Source organism: Pan troglodytes, chromosome 10 (genome assembly GCF_028858775.2).
Source record: "Pan troglodytes isolate AG18354 chromosome 10, NHGRI_mPanTro3-v2.0_pri, whole genome shotgun sequence".
In the NCBI taxonomy this organism is placed as follows: domain Eukaryota; kingdom Metazoa; phylum Chordata; class Mammalia; order Primates; family Hominidae; genus Pan; species Pan troglodytes.
In genome coordinates this window covers 126651046-126671418 of record NC_072408.2, presented here as the reverse complement: position 1 = coordinate 126671418, position 20373 = coordinate 126651046, and the positions used below count along the sequence as shown (strand labels likewise).

Genomic DNA, 20373 nt, shown 5'->3' with positions numbered 1-20373 from the left:
GCTGAGGCAGTGGATCACTTGAGGTCAGGAGTTCCAGACCAGCCTGGCCAACATGGTGAAACCTTGTCTCTACTAAAAATGCAAGAATTAGCTGAATGTGGCAGTGGGCGCCTGTAATCCCAGCCACTTGGGAGGCAGAGGCAGGAGAATCGCTTGAACCTGGGAGGTGGAGGTTGCAGTGAGCCAAGATCTCACCATTGCACTCCAGCTTGGGCAATGAGTGAGACTCTGTCTTAAAAAAAAAAAAAAAAGTTATCGTATTACCTCTTGTGTGTGTAGGTTGATTGGACTCAGCTGGGGATTCCTCTGCTCTGTATTACATTGGCCAGGATTTCAGTCACCTGGGGCTCTCCTGGGCTGGAATGTGTGAGAGGGCTTACTCAGTGTTTGGTGCCCTGGCTTGGAGGCTGGGCCCAACTGGGCCTCTCTCTCTTCATGAAGTTTCAGGGCCTTTTGCTGTCCACATGGCACCTCTATGTGGTCTCCAAATCAGAAGTCAAGGAACTACAGCCTGTGATGCCTATTTTGTAAAGAAGGTTTTACTGGAACACAGCCCTACCCATGTGTTTGTACAGTGCCTATGGCTGCTTTCACATCATAACAGCATTTTATTTCATTTTATTTATTTTTTTTAGAGACAAGGTCTTACTCTGGCTGGAGTGCAGCAGCACAATCATAGCTCACTGCAGCCTCCAACTCCTGGGCTCAAGCAATCCTCCTGTCTCAGCCTCCTCAGTAGCTAGGACTACAGGCCCATGCCACCACTAATGGCTAATTTTTTAATTTTATGTAGAGATGGGACCTTGTGAGATTGCCTAGGCTGGTCTTGAACTCCTGGCCTCAAGAAATCCTCCCACCTTGGCCTCCCAAAATGCTTGGATTACAGGCATGAGCCACTGTGCCCAGCCCACAACAGCATTTGAGTAGTTGTGATAGAGACCAAATGGCCTACAAAGCCCAAAATAGTTCCTGTTTGGCCCACTTCGAAAAGGCTTGCTGACCTCTGAGCTACATGGTCTCTCTAGCAGGACAGCCTCGACGGTAGCTCAGGTTTCCAAAACACAAAAGTGGAAGCTGCCAGGCTTTCTTAGGGGTTATCCTAGGAGGGACATAGGATCTCTTTGACTGCATTTTATTGTTTGATGCATGCTCTGGGCTGCTCAAATTCCACCTGAGAGGAAACTACACAAGGTCATGAATCCCAAGAGGACTGGGGCATTGGGTGCTATTTTTGGAGACTGGCTACCACACCCTGCCCAATGGTAGTCTTCCCTTATCTAGATTAATACAACCCCAGGGAAGATTCTAACTTGGCTCTGCTTTGGGTCATTTGCCTCCCTGGAGGTGAGGTGTTGTGATCGGTTTTGTTGGAATGCCCAAAGGGGTCAGGGCAGTGTGATTACCAGGACCTCATGCAATGGGGGATGCATGGTTATGCAAAGGAGCCGGGGATGCTGAGTAGAAAAAAAATCAGCATATGTTCACTATAGTCCTCTTCAGTATTTTACATGTACTTTGTTCTCAGTTTTCTCATCTGTAAAATAAGAATAATGTATATCCTTTTTTTTTTTTTTTTTTTGGAGTCTTGCTCTGTTGTCCAGGCTGGAGTACAGTGGCACAATCTCAGCTCACTGCAACCTCCGCATCCCGGGTTCAAGTGATTCTCCTGCCTCAGCCTCCTCAGTAGCTGGGACTACAGGCGTGCACCACCACACTCAGCTAGTTTTTGTATTTTTAGTAGAGATGGGGTTTCGCCATGTTGGCCAGGCTGGTCTCAAACTCCTGACCTCAAGTGATCTGCCTGCCTCGGCCTCCGAAAGTGCTGGAATTACAGGCATGAGCCACCACGCCCGTTGGGAATAATGTATATCTAATGAGGCTGTGTTAGGATTGAATGAGTTAATGCACAGACCAGATTTGTCATGTTGCCTGGCCCATAGGAGACAATAAATGGTACCCAGTATTAATAACTGTGAATGTCAACAACATTTAATATATTGTATATCTTCAAAATGTACTTGAGGTATTTGTTCATCATTCTGTTTTTGTTTGAATAAGCTCCTGCCTTCTTTTTGTGAATATTTAAATTTATAAGTAGCGAGTGGGAGGGGAAGGAAATTATGTGATGAGGCTAGCTTACTGAGCCATCTGCAGGCACCTTCATTAGTCTTGAGACTGTCCTCTGGTTACTTAACAGCAGTGAATTATCTAGAACCATTTAGTGATCAGAAGACTTGGTTTAGTGGAATGTAGATTTTTTTCTAATAGAACCCTCTTCCAGGGAAATGTTTCATATTTTTGAAGAGGTTTCCTGGGGAGTGGTTAAGAGGCCATGATTGAAAATGGGTGATTACATTAGTATGTTTTCTATTCCTCCCCTTTTTGAGTTTCTGTTTTGGAATGTAAGCTTTGTTTTTCTGTGTGGAGAAGGGTCCGTCAGCTGCTTCTGCCCAGGTTTTTTGAATCTTCCTATAGGGATGGAGATTTTCTTTGGGGACTGTTAGAGAAAATGGAATAGAGTGTAGCTCTGAAGGAGAAGGATGTCTCCAGCAGAAGTACCTCTAGCCTTGGGCCAAGGGAGGGAAGGGAAGGGAATGAGCATCTGGGAACCAGGGAAGGGATTTTTGTCTTTCTTAATTACTCTTACATCCCCAGTGCCTAAAATAGTGTCTGGCGTATGTTAAGTCCTTAGTAAATACTTGTTGAATGAGTGTATTGCTCAGTGAACAAAATAAATGGCAAACATTAAGCACATTATCAGATAATTTGTGTAAAAAGTATACAGCAGTGTTATACTAAAACTTGCACAGAGGCCAGGTGCAGTGGCTCACGCCTATAATCCCAGCACTGGGAGGCCGAGGTGGGCAGATCTTTGAGCTCAGGAGTTTGAGACCAACCTGGGCAACATGCTGAAACCCTGTCTATACAAAAAATACAAAAAGTAGCCGGGGCATGGGGACGCACATCTGTGGTCCCAGCTACTTGGGAGGCTGAGGCTGGAGAATTGCTTGAAGCTGGGAGGTGGAGGTTGCAGTAAGCCAAGATTGTGCCACTGCACCCCAGCCTGGGTGACAGAGTAAGACCCTGTCTCAAAACACAAAACAACACCCCCTTCAAAAAAAATCCAAAACCACCACCACAACAAAAAAACTTACACAGAAAAGTGTTGATAATTGTCAAAATTGGGCTGTTATTGGCAATTTGACAGTAGCTGAATTACTACCATTTGAGCTATATTCACTATAGATAAGATCTTCAATATATTTACAACTTTAGTACTAATGGGCAAATGATAACTTTTGAAAAGTTTTTTTTTTTCTTATTGGAAATAATACACAATACAATGTTAAATATAGAAGGTTAAACGTGCATCTGAGTCTGTTTGGGCTGCGATAATAGATACCTTAGACTTGGCAATTTATAAACAATAGAAATTCATTGCTGACAGTTGTGAAGACTGGGAAGTCCAAGATCAAGGTGCCAGCGAATCTGGTATCTGGTGATGGATCCCTGCTTCAAAGATGGCACCTTCTTGCTGCATCTTCACCTGGCAGAAGGGGCAAACATCATTCCTTCAGCTTCTTTTTTTTTTTTTTATGTTTAAAACTTTTAGTCCGGCATGGTGGCTCATGCCTGTAATCCTACCACTTTGGGAGGCCGAGGCAGGTGCATCATGAGGTCAAGAGATCGAGACCATCCTGGCCAACATGGTGAAACCCCCCCCCGTCTCTATACTAAAAATACAAAAATTAGCCAGGCATGGTGGCGTGCGCTTGTAGTCCCAGCTACTCAGGAGGCTGAGGCAGGAGAATTGCTTGAACCTGGGAGGCAGAGGTTGCAGTGAGCCAAGATTGCGCCACTGCACTCCAGCCTGGCAACAGAGTAAGACTCCGTCTCAAAACAAACAAACAAACAAAAAAAACAAAAAAACCTTTTATTTTAGGTTCATGGGTAAATGTACAGGTTTGTTATGTAGGTAAACTTGTCTTGGGGTTTGTTATAGATTATTTCGTCACCCAGGTACTAAGCCTAGTAACCAATAGTTATTTTTTCAGATTGTCTCCCTCCTCCCACCCTCTGTCCTCTAGTAGGCTCCAATGTCTGTTGTTCCCTTCTTTGTGTCCTTGTGTTCTCATCCTTTAGCTCCAATTTATATGTGAGAACATGTGGTATTTGGTTTTCTGTTCCTGCATTAGTTTGCTAAGGATAATGTCAGCCTCTTTTTTTTTTTTTTTTTTTTTTTTGATACAGAGTCTCGCTCTGTTGCCCAGGTTGGAGTGCAGTGGTGCGATCTTGGCTCACTGCAACCTCTGCCTCCCGGGTTCCAGTGATTCTCTTGCCTTAGCCTCCTGAGTAGCTGGGACTACAGGTGCGCACCACCATGCCAGGCTAATTTTTGTATTTTAGTAGAGATAGGGTTTCACCATGCTGGCCACGCTGGTCTCCAACTCTTGACCTTGTGATCCGCCGGCGTCGTCTTTTTCCCAAAGTGCTGAGATTACAGGTGTGAGTCACTGCACCTGGCCCAATGTCAGCCTCTTTTTTAGGGAAGTGATTTAATCACTTCCCTAAAAGTCCTACCTCGTTTTTTTTTGTTTTTGTTTTTTTTTTTTTTTGAGGCAGAGTCTTGCTCTGTCACCCAGGCTGGAGTGCAGTGGTGCGATCTTGGCTCACTGCAACCTCCACCTCCTGAGTTCAAGCAATTCTCCTGCCTCAGCCTCCTGAGTAGCTGGGATTATAGGTGCCTGCCACCACGCCTGGCTAATTTTTTTGTATTTTTAGTAGAGTTGGGGTTTCACCATGTTGGCCAGGCTGGTCTTGAACTCCTGACCTCAAGTGATCTGCCCAAAATGCTGGGATTACAGGCGGGAGCCACTGTGGCCAGCCCCTGCAAGTCCTACCTCTTAATAGTATTACACTGGGGATTACATTTCAACATGAATTTTGTAGGGGCGAGGGGCACAAACATTTAGAATATAGCACATCACATACATAGTGAGAGAAAAATCCCTCAAAATCTTACCTGAGACAATCACTGCCAACAGATTGCTGTATAGTGTGCCAATTTTGTGTGTGTGTGTGTTTGTGTGTGTGTGCCTTAAAAATATTTATTATGGAAATTTAAAAACATACCCCAAGGTGGCTAGGTGTAGTGGCTCACGCCTGTAATCCTGGCACTTTGGGAGCCCGAGGTGGGTGTATTACTTGAGGTTAGGAGTTTGAGACCAGCCTGGCCAAAATGGTGATACCAGTCTCCTAAAAATACAAAAATTAGCCGGGTGTGATGGGCACCTGTAGTTCCAGCTACTCGGGAGACCAAGGCATGAGAATTGCTTGAACCCTGGAGGCAGAGGTTGCAGTGAGCCAAGACCATGCCACTGCGCTCCAGCCAGGTTGACAGAGTGAGACTCCATCCTAGAAACAAACAAACAAACAAACAAACAAACCAACTAACCAACCAGAGATACTCCCTGTCTGTAAGGAGTATGTGTTCTAATGGAGACTGAGCCATCTTGTTCTGTTTAACATGTGCCTAATGTTCTTTTATATGGGCGGACTTGTAGGTTGTTTCAACTTTTCTGTTGATGAACCTTTAGGTGGTTTCTGATTATTTTTGTGTTACAACAGTTTTCATCATTCACATCTTTGTATGCATCTTTTTTGAGCACATGTGCAAGTATTTCTGTGGACAATGGATGATTCCTAGAAATTGAAAGTTTGGATTACTGTGTTCCAAAAAAGGAAGCAATACACCCAGCTATGTTGGCTTTTGCTCTTAGGTCCAGATGATTATCTGACAAAGTTATTCTCTGATTGCATTTTCTTTTCTTTTTTTTTTTTTTTTTTTGAGACGGAGTTTCGCTCTTGTTGCCCAGGTTGGAGTGCAACGGCGCGATCTCGGCTCACTGCAACCTCTGCCTCCCAGGTTCAAGCGATTCTCCTGCCTCAGCCTCCTAAGTAGCTGGCATTGCAGGCGTGCGCCACCACACCCGGCTAATTTTTTGTATTTTTAGTAGAGACGGGATTTCTCCATATTGGTCAGGCTGGTCTTGAACTCTTGACCTCAGGTGATCCACCCGCTTCAGCCTCCCAAAGTGCTGGGATTACAGGTGTGAGCCACAGTGCCTGGCCCTCTGACTGCATTTTCGCAGTGTTTTGGGTCCTTATCTCTACCTCAGTACCTCAATATTCAGTGCCCACTGGGCCCTTAGATACTGCAGCTAAAAGTGCACAGGGGTGGAGTGATGTGACGGTTTTGGGGTCACAGAAGCAGCTGGTATAGAGAGAAGTTGTGAAGTTTTTTTTTTTTTTTTCCTGAGACAGAGTCTCACTGTATACCCTAGGCTGGAGTGCAGTGGCTTGATCTCGGCTCACTGCAACCTCTGTCTCCCTGGTTCAAGTGATTCTTATGCCTCAGCCTCCCGAGTAGCTGGGATTATAGGCATGTGTCACCATACCCAGCTAATTTTTGTGTTTTTAGTAGAGATGGGGTTTCACCATGTTGGCCAGGCTGGTCTTGAGCTCCTGACCTCAGGTGATCCGCCCACCTGGGCCTCCCAAAGTGCTGGGATTACAGGCCTGAGCCATTGCGCCTGGTCTTTTTTTTTTTTTTTTTTAAGTAATCAGAGGCTTGAATGTAGCCTCTCATCTGTTCACCTTAATAATCCAAAAGCCTTTAGATAAAGAAATGGAGATTTGGAATGGCTTCTCAGAATTCCAAGAGAGTATTGTCATGGTTTTGCCTGCAAAGCACCGTGGTCTGTCTCCTTGTGCAGTTGAGAAAGCTGGTGGTCGCCAGTGACAGGCCCAGAGTTATTAAGTTGGACACTGCTTTAAGCAACTTTGTAAACAATCCAAGGCATACTAGAGAATTAGGAGAGATTGGCTTTGTGTATGAGCAATAACAAAATCAAGTTCAATCCAGCAAGTTTTTGGGGAATTATAATTCAAAACTCAAATACTTGACCTGGAAGAAACTTGGAAAGAGGGAAGGAAGACGGGCTTGTTACAGCATTGTCAGGGTAAAAGGAAAATACCGTGCAGCTTTTAATTTTGCTTCTTCATGGCATTCCCCATGTAGGTGCCCTAGATTTGTTTTTTACAGTGGTCACGACTTCATGCGGATCCACCCACCACTCTTGCCTGGTTCCCCAAGGGACCAAGGGAAGGTGTATTCAGGATGATTGCTGAAGTGAGGGGTGGGGTCTGTGGCTGAGAAGACTCTCAATACCGCAGCACTCATTATAAGCCTCTGACACAGGAGATTTCAACTCCACCCGTGCAACAAAGGAACAGGGTGGGCAAGAGCAGTTACAGTTGCAGGCTGAGTGCGATGGTTCATGCCTGTAATCCCAGTGCTTTGGGAAGCCAAGGTGGGAGGATTGCTTGAGTCTAGGAGTTTGAGACCAGCCTGGGTGACATAATGAGACCCTACCTGTACAAAAAAATTTTAAAAATTAGCCAGATTGGTGGTGTGCGCCTATAGTCCCAGCTACTCTGGAGAATGAGGTGGGTGAGGGTCCCTTGAGTCCAGGAGTTCGAGGCTGCAGTGAGTTATGATTCTGTGATTTCACCACTGCATTCCAGCCTGGGCGACAGAGCAAGATTGTGTTCTTTTTTTTTTTTGAGACGGAGTCTCACTCTGTCACCCAGGCTGAAGTGCAGTGGTACGATCTCCGCTCACTACAACCTGCACCTCCCAGGTTCAAGTGATTCTCTCCCTCAGCCTCCCGAGCAGCTGAGATTAAAAGCGGCCGCTTGTGTGCAGCTAATTTTTGTATTGTTAGTAGAGATGGGGTTTCATCATGTTGGTCAGGCTTGTCTTGAACTCCTGACCTCAGGTGATCCACCCGCCTCGCCCTCCCAAAATGCTGGGATTACAGGCGTGAGCTACTGCACCCAGCCATTTGTGTCTCTTAAAAAAAAAAATAAGAAAATGAAAAAAATGACATTGGCCAATTCATTAAAATGCCACTCACTGACTGTGGTATGAAATGGCTTTCCCTTTGATGGACCGAGTCTGTCTCACTGTGTGAGCCACTTGCAGGGCTGAGTATGACTCTAGAATGTAGCTCCTAACCTTATCTGCTGCCCAGCCATTGAAATGGCCATGCCTTCCAGTTCCCAGAAGATTCCAGTGTGTGTTTGGGATTTTAAGACAGTCTCTTGGTCTTCAGTGTGGCATCTTTCTGCCGGATTCTCCAGGATAATTTTGATTATAAGCATTGCATTGCCCTTGGTGTGTAATGCCTGTGTATGATGCTGTTCCCTTGTAACGTGCAGGATTAAATTTTTGGGTCAGCCACTGCTGCTCCCCTTCATTCCTGTAGGTCATTAGAGTCATCGTACATCTAGCGATGTCTCAGATCAGTGTATCTAGAGTGTTAATAAACATGTTAGATTCCAAATCTACTGTCCATTTAATCCATACTTCATACGTTGAGGATCTCTGACTGAAAAATTAGACTTGGAAAAAGAATAAGACTGTATGGTAAGAAAACTATAGTTGCAAATCCATTTGGACGTGTAGTATGTCAGCCCTGCAGAGCAGATGTCAGAACCCCATTTAGTTCTCTGAGTGCTAAGCCCTTCTGCCCACCACGCTGTTTTTTTTTTTTTGAGATGGAGTCTCGCTCTGTCGCTCAGGCTGGAGTGCAGTGGCGCGATCTCGGCTCACTGCAAGCTCTGTCTCCCAGGTTCACGCCATTCTCCTGCCTCAGCCTCCCAAGTAGCTGGGACTACAGGTGCTCACCACCATGCCCAGCTAATTTTTTGTATGTTTTTGGTAGAGACGGGGTTTCACTGTGTTAGCCAGGATGGTCTGGATCTCCTGACCTTGTGATCCACCCGCCTTGGCCTCCCAAAGTGCTGGGATTACAGGCGTGAGCCACTGCTCCCGGCCCCCACGCCTTTTTTTTTTTTGGAGACAGAGTTTCACTCTGTCACCCAGATTGGAGTGCTGTGGCACAATCTCAGCTCATTGTGTCCTCTGCCTCCCAGGTTCAAGTGATTCTTGTGCCTCAGCCTCCCGAGTAGGTGGAATTACAGGCGCGCACCACCACACCTGGCTAATTTTTGTATTTTTAGTAGAGATGGGGTTTCACCATGTTGGCCAGGCTGGTCTCGATCTCCTGACCTCCAGTGATCCACTTGCCTAGGCCTCCCAAAGTGTTGGGATTACAGGCGTCAGCCACCATGCCTGGACCCCTCTGCCCCTTTAAGCACTGCCACATATTAGATCTACGAAGGCTTTACGGATACAATCCAAGGAAGATGAACCTTGGGCTAGTGGGATAAAACTAAGCGCATGTAGTTAGAATGGAATGATCTGGAAACCAGGTCCCAAGTTGGTCTAAATTAGACTCATGTTGACTATGTCACACTGTAAACCAGTCTAAATGCTAATAAGCATGCTTGACCAAACACTGCCCTGCAGCCTTCAGAGAGGAAGAAGGAAAACATAATTTGTATCCTCTCTCCCTATTTTCTGAGTCTATGGGATTCAAATTGTAGCTGCCATGGAAACTGTACTTTGGAATTTCTGGAGCCCTTAATTTTAACTTAACATATAAAAACACTTTTGTACTGATTTTATAATTATTCATGATGGATGAGAAAGTGAATGTCTTTGACAGTGAGGGAAGCTATCCGAACGCTATTTTCTTTTTTTTTTCTTTCATAAAGATGCATATATTTGCATGCTTTATTTACCTGGGGCTAACTCTTGCATCTTTTGCAGATTCCGACACCATAGCTGAGTTACAGGAGCTCCAGCCTTCGGCAAAGGACTTCGAAGTCAGAAGTCTTGTAGGTTGTGGTCACTTTGCTGAAGTGCAGGTGGTAAGAGAGAAAGCAACCGGGGACATCTATGCTATGAAAGTGATGAAGAAGAAGGCTTTATTGGCCCAGGAGCAGGTAGGAGGATTTTAACATCATGCTTTTCCACTTTCTGTACCGGAGTGTTCATTGCAAAGACGATAATCTGCTGCACTGGCGTCTAGGATCGAGCACATTTTCCTCTGTGACTCTCTATTTAATTATGGTTGGGGCAAAAAGGTCTCTCATGTTCTTAGCTCATCTTCTTGAACTGATGTTGGCTAATTTTGAAGGCTCACAAATTCCTCTTGATGTATCATGTTTCTATCGTTGTAATTTATTTCAGAACCAAGGTGGCCTTTTAACTAATGAATTTAAGATGATCTTTTATGACCATTAGCTGAGGACTCAGGATATACATATGGTGGGGTGAATCAGATTGCTTTTGTACACGCTTTAGGTATTTGTGTTGTGGGCATATGGATTTGGTTTTAAAACAGGCCTTTGAAGAAATCAAATAACATTCTTTGTTATGTGGCTAGGGAGTTGCTTGTTTGAGAGCAGGTAGAACGTTATCTTTTTTGTTATGGTATTTTTCTTTCTTTTAAACAAGGCTCTGTCTCTAGACATATTGATTCATTTGCTGTGTTTGAGAGAGATGGCTGTCAGCCTTGGAATTCAGAGAGTAATTTATTACTTACAGACATTTTAGTGCACATGATATGTCTGATAATGTACCCAGCTCTGCAGGAAGCTTGCAAAAGGAATAGAAGTCCCATGGTTGCTATTTTCAGTGTTTAAAAACAACCTTGGAAAGTGGAGGAAAAATGCAAATGTATAAAGCAGGTGCTTACCAGCTAAAGTATCACAGAAGTGGGAGAGCAATTAGCAAATTAATTAACGATGATGTGAGGGGAGATGTTGTGGGTGAGCAAGGGACAGTTAGGGACAGTTCTCACCGATGGGGGGACATGTAGGTTCTCGGCAGAGAGAAGTGATGAGAACATGTTGGGTAGAAGTGTGACATTCTGGAGTACTAGAATGCTATGCAAGTGTGTGTGTGTGGGTGTGTGTGTGTGTTCAGTGGTTCAGAACAGACTGGGAAATGGCGAAATGAGGACATTTGGGTGGGGAGGGGGAAATGGGTGGGAAACTCAAGAACCTTTTTTTAAAAAATTGTGGTAAAATATATATAACATAAAGTGTACCATTTTAACCATTTTTAAATGTGCAACTGAGTGGTATTCAGTGCATTCATGATGTTGTACAACCATGACCGCTCTCCATTTCTAGAATTTTTCTATCATCCCAAACAGAAACTCTCTATCCATTATACAATACCTCCCCATTCCCCCAAGAACCAGTTTTTGAATTGCAGTTTACTTTGTGAGGCTGTTGGGGATTATTTAGGCCTCTGGAAGGAGGAGGTTGGGATCAGAGTCTGGCCCTGTGGACTTCAATGACTTTGTGTGGCCTCCAATCAGAGAAGCAGCGGAGGGCAGGAAGCTGCTTGTCAGAATCTGAGAGTGATGTGGCTTCTTTGTTTAGCAATAAAATGTGAGCACATGATAGAAAGGAAAAGTGACAGGACATGGCAGATAATTTGGAAGAGAGGAGTGGAAGATGCTCACTCAGCCTCCCAGCTCCTGAGAAAGAACTGTGTCTCATCAGTTCACACTACCTGAGCATCTGTTGTATCTGGTGTGTTTCTAGGTCCTGGGGAAGAGGCATTACATGTAGCCCTGACCTTGTGATGCTTATGTTTTTGATGGGAAATAGTGCGTGTAAAAAGAAAATAATCCATCAGACCACACGGCAGGCAAACAATAGAGATATTCAAATAGGTATACCTTCCTCCAGGCGAGTGGCCTGAAATGTCCATGTGGAAGTGTGGGCTGGGGGCTTATAAAATTATACACATACAGGCGCTAACTAAAGCCGCCTATTCATTCCTTAAGAGGATGCATAGAAAAGAAAAGTAGGGTCCTTAACTGAGCCATTTGGAATTTAAGGGCATGAGAGAAGCCAGCACAAGCAGTGAAGAAAAAGAAGTGCCCGAGAGGAGGGAGGGATGCTGTTCTGCAGACAAGGCCTGCTGCCTGGGAGAGGCCCGCACGCCCACCCAGGGTTCTCTGACAGCTGGAAGGGGTCTTCAGAGACTGTTTCTATTTTATTTATTTATTTATTTATTTATTTATTTTGAGACAGAGTCTCTGTCACCCAGGCTGGAGTGCAGTGGTGCGATCTCAGCTCACTGCAAGCTCCGCCTCCCAGGTTCACACCATTCTCCTACCTCAGCCTCCCGAGTAGCTGGGACTACAGGCGCCTGCCACAATGCCCGGCTAATTTTTTTGTATTTTTAGTAGAGACGGGGTTTCACCTCGTTAGCCAGGATGGTCTTGATCTCCTGACCTCATGATTCGCCCACCTCGGCCTCCCAAAGTGCTGGGATTACAGGCGTGAGCCACTGTGCCTGGCTGACTGTTTCTACTATTTTAGAGAGAGGGTCTCACTGTCATCTGTGCTGGAATGCAGTGATGCAGTCATAGCTCACTGCACCCTCAAACTCCTGGGCTTAAGCGACCCTCCCACCTCAGCCTCTTAAGTAGCTGGGACCATAGGCATGTGCTGCCACACCCAGTTAACTTTATTATTTATTTATTTATTTAGAGAATGAGTCTCATTCTGTTGCCCAGGCTAGAGGTGCAGTGGCACGATCTCGGCTCACTGCAACCCCGCCTCCCAGGTTCAAGCGATTCTTCTTGCTCAGCCTCCTGAATAGCTGGGATTACAGGCACCTGCCACCACACCTGGCTAATTTTTGTATTTTTAGTGCAGAGGGGGGGTTTCACCATGTTGGTCAGGCTGGTCTCGAACTCCTGACCTTGTGATCTGCCTGCCTCGGCCTCCCAAAGTGCTGGGATTACAGGCGTGAGCCACCGTGCCCGGCCCACTTTATTATTTTAAAAACATTGTTTTATTTTTATTTTTTTGAGACAGAGTCCGCTGGAGTTCCGTGGCCGGATCTCACTCACTGCAACCTCTGCCTCCTGGGTTCAAGTGATTCTTGTGCTTCAGCCTCTCTAGTAGCTGGGACTACAGGCAGGTGCCACCATGCCTGGCTAATGTTTTTTGTATCTTTTTAGTAGAGACGGGGTTTTGCCATGTTGGCCAGGCTGGTCTCGAACTCCTGACCTCAAGTGATCTGCCCACTTCAGCCTCTCAAAGTACTGGGATTACAGGCGTGAGCCACTGTGCCTAGCCCCCAGCTAACTTTAAAAAAAAATTTTGTGGGCCGGGCGCAGTGGCTCACGCCTGTAATCCCAGCACTTTGGAGGCCAAGCGGGGCGGATCACTTGAGGTCGGGAGTTTGAGACCAGCCTGACCAACATGGAGAAATCCTGTCTCTACTAAAAATACAAAAAATTAGCCGGGTGTAGTGGTGCATGCCTGTAATCCCAGCTACTTGGGAGCTGAGGCAGGAGAATTGCTTGAATCTGGGAGGCAGAGGTTGCAGTGAGCTTAGATCACACCACTGCACTACAGCCTGGGCAACAAGAGCGAACACTCCGTCTCAAAAAAAAAAAATAAATTATGTAGAGGTGGGATCTCCCTATGTTGCCCGAACTGGTCTTGAACTCCTGGCCTCAAGTGATCCTTCCATCTCCCCCTCCCAAAGTGTTGGGATTACAGGCATGAGCCACCCCTCCTGGCTGAGACTGCTTATTTTATTTATTTTTAATTTTTTTTGTTTTGAGACTGCTTATTTTAATGGAAGCTTCAGGGGTCAGACAGAGTCAGTGGTGAGCAAGCAAAGGTGTACACTGTTCAGTTCAGCCTTCCTTGGACACCTTTTATGTGCCAGACAAAAGAAGGATCAGCATATCAGGTGCAGTAAATTATTGGGGTTATGTTGGTGTTTCCCAAATGTGTTAGATTTATCCCTGGTAGTGTTAAATCTCATGATTTTAGGTAGTACATGGACAACCTATGTAAAAACATTTAATAGTTTAATATTAACTAGCATATCAAAACCTGTGACTTTGCTCACGCCTGTAATCCCAGCACTTTGGGAGGCCAAGGCGGGAGGATGGTTTGGGCCCAGGAGTTTGAGGCCAGCCTAGGTAACATGGTGAGACCCTGTCTCTAAAACAAAACAAAACAAAACAAACAAATAAATAAACAAATCCCCTGTAACTTGTTCTAACAATAACCTAAACAATTTTTTATTTAAAATTAAATAAAAAAAATTGAAACAGTAACCTTTTTTTTTTTTTTTGGAGACAGAGTCTTGCTTTGTCACCTAGTCTAGAGTGCAGTGGCACAATCTCTGCTCACTGCAACCTCTGCCTTCAAACAATTCTCCTGCCTCAGCCTTCTGAGTAGGTGGGATTACAGGTGCACTCCACCATGCCCAGCTAATTTTTGTATTTTTAGTAGAGACGGGGTTTCACCATGTTGGCTAGGCTAGTCTTGAACTCCTGAGCTCCAGTAGTCCACGTGCCTCGGCCTCCCAAAGTGCTGGGATTACAATCACAAATTTATAGAAAAGTTGCAAGTACCGTGTAGTCAGGGTTATTAAGAGAAATGGAACTAGTAGGAGATAGATATATAATCATCTCCTAGGATTATAAGTTGACACATAAGACTAACCGTCACATACAGTATAAACAACTTTTTTTCTTGAAACATTTGATAGACACACACACACTGATATACATAGAATATATATACACACACACAGAATGTATATACACATAGAATATATGTGCATACAGAATATATATACACAGAAATATATATGTTCACATGCATAGAATATATTTACATATATATGCATATATATAATTTATTTATTTTAAGCAGTTGATTTATACAGTTTTTGTTTTTGTTTTTTTTTTTGAGACGGAGTCTCACTCTGTCACCCAGGCTAGAGTGCAGTGGCGAGATCTCAGCTCACTGCAACCTCTGCCCCCGGGTTCCAGTGATTCTCCTGCCTCAGCTCCACAAGTAGCACACCACCATGCCCAGCTAATTTTTGTATTTTTTTTAGTAGAGACGAGGTTTCATCATGTTGGCCAGGCTGGTCTCGAACTCCTGACCTCAAGTGATCCGCCCGCCTTGGCCTCCCAAAGTGCTGGGATTTCAGGCGTGAGCCACCACGCCTGGCTCCCATAATGTCTTTTAGAATAAAACGATCGAGTTGAGGATCACATGTGACACTTAATTGTCCTGTCTCTTTAGTCTCCTTCAATCTGGAGCAGTTCTTTGATTTTTCCTGGACTCTCATGACCTTGACAATTCTGATGATTATAGGCCAGTTATTTTGTAAAATTTGAATTTGTCTGATGTTGCTCATGTTTAGATTTAGGGTCTTGGTCTTTGGCCGGAATATCTCAGACAAGATGCTCTGTTCTTATTGCATCAGAGCAGAAGACTCTCTGTTTCAGTTGATCACATTTATGTTGATGCTCACTTTGATCACTTGATTAAGGTGGTGTCAGTTATGCCTTTCTACTTGTAGGGTTGCTCCTTCCTCCTTCGTGATTTTATTTATTTTATTTTTCTTAGAGACAGGGTCTTGCTTGGTTGCCCAAGCTGGAGTGCAGTGGTGGGATCTTGGCTCACTGCAGCCTTGAACTCCTGGGCTCAAGTAATCCACCTGCCACAGCCTCCTGAGTAACTGGGACTGTAAGCGAACACCACCACACCCAGCTACTTTTTGTATTGTAGAGATGGGGTCTCACTGTGTTGTCCAGGCTGGTCTGTAACTCCCGGCCTCAAGCAGTCTTCCGGCCTTGGCCTCCCGAAGTGCTGGGATTACAGGCATGAGCCACTGCACCCAGCCTCCTTTGTAATTAAAAAAGTATTTTATGGGGAGTTACTTTCAAGTGATGGAAATATTTTATATCTATGTGGACTTGCATTTTCCTATTTCAGTCAGTGAGTTATAATCCATTTCTGTCACTAGTTTTATACTTAAATTGTTCCCAACTTGGCCACTGAGAACCTTTTTAGGTTAGCTTTTGTGTCCTTTTCACATGTCTCCAAGATTCATTGAATACTTTCCTGCTTTCTGGTAGAGCAAGATGTTCAGGTTCTTTTGGTACTTTTACTTTCTCTGCCCTGGCTCTGGCATCAGTCATTTCTCAGAGGAGCCCTGTTCCTTTCAGTGGACAATGGTGTTTAGAGGCCAAGATCTGGACATTGGGTGTTTTCATTGCTACCGGTGTGTCACTACTCCCAGGCCCCTTTCAGTGGACAGCACTAAGGAATACACATATGTATATACAATATATCCACCTACACATGTGTGTGCACTCACACACACACATATACATTACATCTATATTTGTGTATCCATGTCTATATATTGAAAACTGTGGCTGGGCACAGTGGCTTATGCCTTTAATCTCAGCATTTTGGGAGGCTGAGGCAAGAGGATCACCTGAAGCCAGGAGTTCAAGACCAGCTTGGGAAACAGAGAGAGACTCTGTCTCTACAAAAATAAAAAGGGAAAACCATGAGTTCACACCAGTGCCCCCAGTTCCAATCCAACTTCACAGGGTTCATTTTAGTTTTCACCCTTTCCATGTTTGTAATTCTCTTCTCTGACATTATACCCTTAATATGTTTACTTATTTTATGCATCTGTATGCATCCAATCTACTGTCTTTGTTGGTATCCCACCTCCCCTTGGTGGGTCCAGATAATCTGCTCTGGGTTGCCCTTTCACGTGGATGTCTTCCTCACCCTGTGTGGGCCTGTGATACCGGGCTGCCCCCACACATGAGTGTTGCCCTCCTCATGTTGCTTGGGACTGGCACTGTGTCCTGGGCCACCATGACTTTTCTCATAACCAGCGTGGATGCTTACCTTGTTCCACACCAGTGAATGGCTTCAGGAAGAGAAGAGGAAGAGAAAAATATTTACATTTAAAGAAAGGTAGTTTAAAGAAATATGTTAGGTAAAGAATTGAGCAGGTAATATACGGAGCTGGCAAAAATTGTGACCAAAGTAGGTGAATGATTGAGATTTATGCAATTCTGGGCTAAGTGACAGCCCCTTCCCTTTCCCTTCCCTTCCCCTTCCCTTCCCTTTCCTTCCCTTTCCCTTCCCTTTCCTTCCCCTTCCCTTCCCTTTCCTTCCCTTTCCTTCTTCTTCCTTCCTTCCTTCTGTTTTCTTTTCCCTTCTTTCCTTTGCTTTTTTTTTTTTTTAAAAGCTAGAAACATCAGTTTAGGCATAAAGACAGAGGAAAAGGCTTCTTTTTCCTCTCACAGTTCTTTACAATTGTCTAAGCAGTTTCTTTTTTCCCTAGGTTTCATTTTTTGAGGAAGAGCGGAACATATTATCTCGAAGCACAAGCCCGTGGATCCCCCAATTACAGTATGCCTTTCAGGACAAAAATCACCTTTATCTGGTGAGTCTTTACATCTGTCTCTCTGGAATTAGCCTAGCACTCTGACACTCAGATGCCTGTGGTAGAACTGAATGTTGTTCTTGCCCATGTGGTCTCATTCATACAAAGACTTTCTTGCCTTACAGGTGTCTCCCTGGTTTCCTCGTTATAAAGATCAAGAGCTAACCCATTTAGAAACAGCCTCATTGGGCTGAACGTGGTGGCTCACGCCTATAATCCTAGCATTTTGGGAGGCCGAGGCGGGTGGATCACGAGGTCAGGAGATCAAGACCATCCTGGCTAACACAGTGAAACCCCGTCTCTACTAAAAATACAAAAAAATTAGCCGGGCATGGTGTCGGGTGCCTGTAGTCCCAGCTACTCAGGTGGCTAAGGCGGGACAATCGCTTGAACCTGGGAAGCGGAGCTTGCAGTGAGCCGAGATTGCGCCACTGCACTCCAGCCTGGGTGACAGAGCAAGACTCTGTCTCAAAAAAAAAAAAAAGAAAAAAAAAGAAACAGCCTCATTGACGGTTGGATATTGTAGCTGTGGCTTTCAGGCAATAATAGGGAATCATTTGTTGGGGAATAGTCTGTCATTATGTATAAGATAATCTTGCTTTAATTTTTAAAAACTTCCTGTGTTAGCTTGCTTAGGATTAAAAAAATGATAATAGTGCATGGTTGTTATAAGAAAATGCAAACACTGCAGACATGCATGAAGTTGAAGGGAAAGCCCCCCATTTTCTTTTCCTTTTCTTTTTTTTTGAGACAGAGTCTCGCTTTGTCACCCAGGCTGGAGTGCGGTGGCACTATCTCGGCTCACTGCAATCTCCACCTCCCAGGTTCAAGAGATTCTTCTGCCTCAGCTTCCCTAGTAGCTGGGATTACAGGCACGTGTCACCACGCCCAACTAATTTTTGTATTTTTAGTAGAGATGGGGTTTTACCACGTTGGCCGGGCTGGCCGCAAACTCCTGACCTCAAATGATCCACCTGCCTCGGCCTCCCAAAGTGTTGTGATTACAGGAGTGAGCCACTGTGCCCGGCCCCTCCGTTTTATTTTCTAATCCTCCTCCCTAGGGGAAGAAATGTTAAATGGTTACATAAGCTTTCCCTTTCTGACCCTTAACTGGGCTCTGTAGGAGCATGGTGGGGGATGTTTCTTTTCTTTTCTTCTTTTTTTGAGACCAGGTCTCGCTTTGCCACCCAGGCTGGAGTTCAGTGGCATGAACATGGCTCACTGCAGCCTCGACTTCCTGGGCTCCAGCAAACCTCCCACCTCAGCCTCCCGGGCATACACCACTGTGCCTGGCTAATTTTTGTATTTTTAGTAGAGACGGGGTTTTGCCATGTTGCCCAGGCTGGTTTCGAAGTCCTGAGCTCAAGAGATCTTCCTGCCTTGGCCTTCCAAAGTGCTGGGATTACAGGTGTGAGCCACCATGCCCAGCTCCGGTGGGGGATATTTCTATATCCACATGTGTATAGTTTACTTTATAAAAATGGTATGTTACTCTGTGCTTGGCTCTCCAGCTTGCTGTTGCCTTTCACCAGTGTATCCCAGACATCCTTTCTTCCTTGTCAGTAACGCAGGTCTACTTTATTCTTTGAGCAGTGGCATAATTTTCCCTGATGTGTATATATCATAAGTTAGAGAATGCTAAAATTCATTTTGGGGCCTTGTTTAGGTTCTTGAGGGATTAAATTCCTAAATTTAAAAAGTGTATCCTAGAAACAATTTTTGTTCCTGATTCAGCCCTTAAAAGAGGACTATCATGTTACCTTGAATGGAGATAAACAGGCTCACGTAAGAGAGAAGGGTAAGAGGGATGAACTCCCACTTATCTTAAACTTCTACTGGCCTGTTTTTGGGGAATTTGCTGCTTTTATTCCTGACCTAAAATAAATAAGTTTATGTGTCTTGGTTTCGTATTAGTTGAGAACCCAGTGCCTGGAGAGAAGTTTTCCTTGTCCTCTGAGTGAGGACATTCACATATGAATCTATTGGCAGACTGACTTTGACTGACCACACGTGCCTTCAGAACCAATGCCACAGCTCTTAGGTTTATGGCCTGAAACACCCTTTCCTTACATATTGCCTTAGAAGCTTTCCTTCCTTGAGACATGGGGCATGGAACCCTCACCTTCACAGATGACCTTGGTGTGTTTCTAGGGTTGCTGGTGTTCCAGGACATCTGTTGCAGATGCAGTACTTACCTTGTGCTCTCTGCATCTTAAGCAGCTTCTCATGTTTGAATGTATTAACAGACTTTTAATTTTTTTTATTTTTGAGACAAAGTCTCACTCTGTCACCCAGGCTAGTGTTACCCAGGCTGGAGTGCAATGGCTCAATCTCAGCTCACTGCAACCTCCACCTCCTGGGTTCAAGCGATTCTCTTGCCTCAGCCTCCCGAGTAGCTGGGATTACAGGTGCATGACACCACGCCCTGCTAATTTTTGTATTTTTAGTAGAGACGGGGTTTCGCCATGTTGGTGGGGCTGGTCTCAAACTCCTGACCTCAGATGATCTGCCCGCCTTGGCCTCCCAAAGTGCTGGGATTACAGGCGTGAGCCACTGCGCCTTTTCTTTTCATTTTTTTTCTGAGATGGAGTCTTTCTCTGTCACCAGGCTGGAGTACAGTCATGCAATCTCAGCTCACTGCAACCTCCGCCTCCTGGGTTAAAGTGATTCTCCTGTCTTAGCCTCCTGTGTAGCTGGGACTACAGGCGTGTGCCACCGTGCCCAGCTAATTTTTATATTTTTAGTAGAGACGGGGTTTTGCCATGTGGGTTAGGCTGGTCTGGAACTCCTGACCTCAGGTGATCCACCCGTCTTGGCCTCCCAAAGTGCTGGGGTTATAGGCGTGAGCCACTGTGCCCAGCCTCAGGCTTCTTTATTAAGAAGAAGTTCGGGCCAGGTGTGGTGGCTTACACCTGTAATCCCAGCAATTTGGGAGGCCGAGGTGGGCAGATCACGAAGTCAGGAGATCGAGACCATCCTGGCTAACATGGTGAAACCTCGTCTCTACTAAAAATATAAAAAATTAGGCAGGCATGGTGGCGGGTGCCTGTAGTCCCAGCTACTCGGGAGGCTGAGGGAGGAGAACGGTGTGAACCTGGGAGGCGGAGCTTGCATTGAGCCCAGATTGTGCCAGTGCA

General features: G+C 45.1%; 1 protein-coding gene across 1 annotated transcript in view; it reads left to right on the top strand.

Annotated features, from left to right (window-relative positions):
• Positions 1–20373, top strand: part of CIT (citron rho-interacting serine/threonine kinase) — a 191349-nt gene that overhangs the window by 9842 nt on the left and 161134 nt on the right. Inside the window, 2 exon segments of the mRNA NM_001329948.2 lie at positions 9740–9915; positions 17135–17236. Coding sequence (NP_001316877.2) covers positions 9740–9915; positions 17135–17236 — 278 coding nt within the window.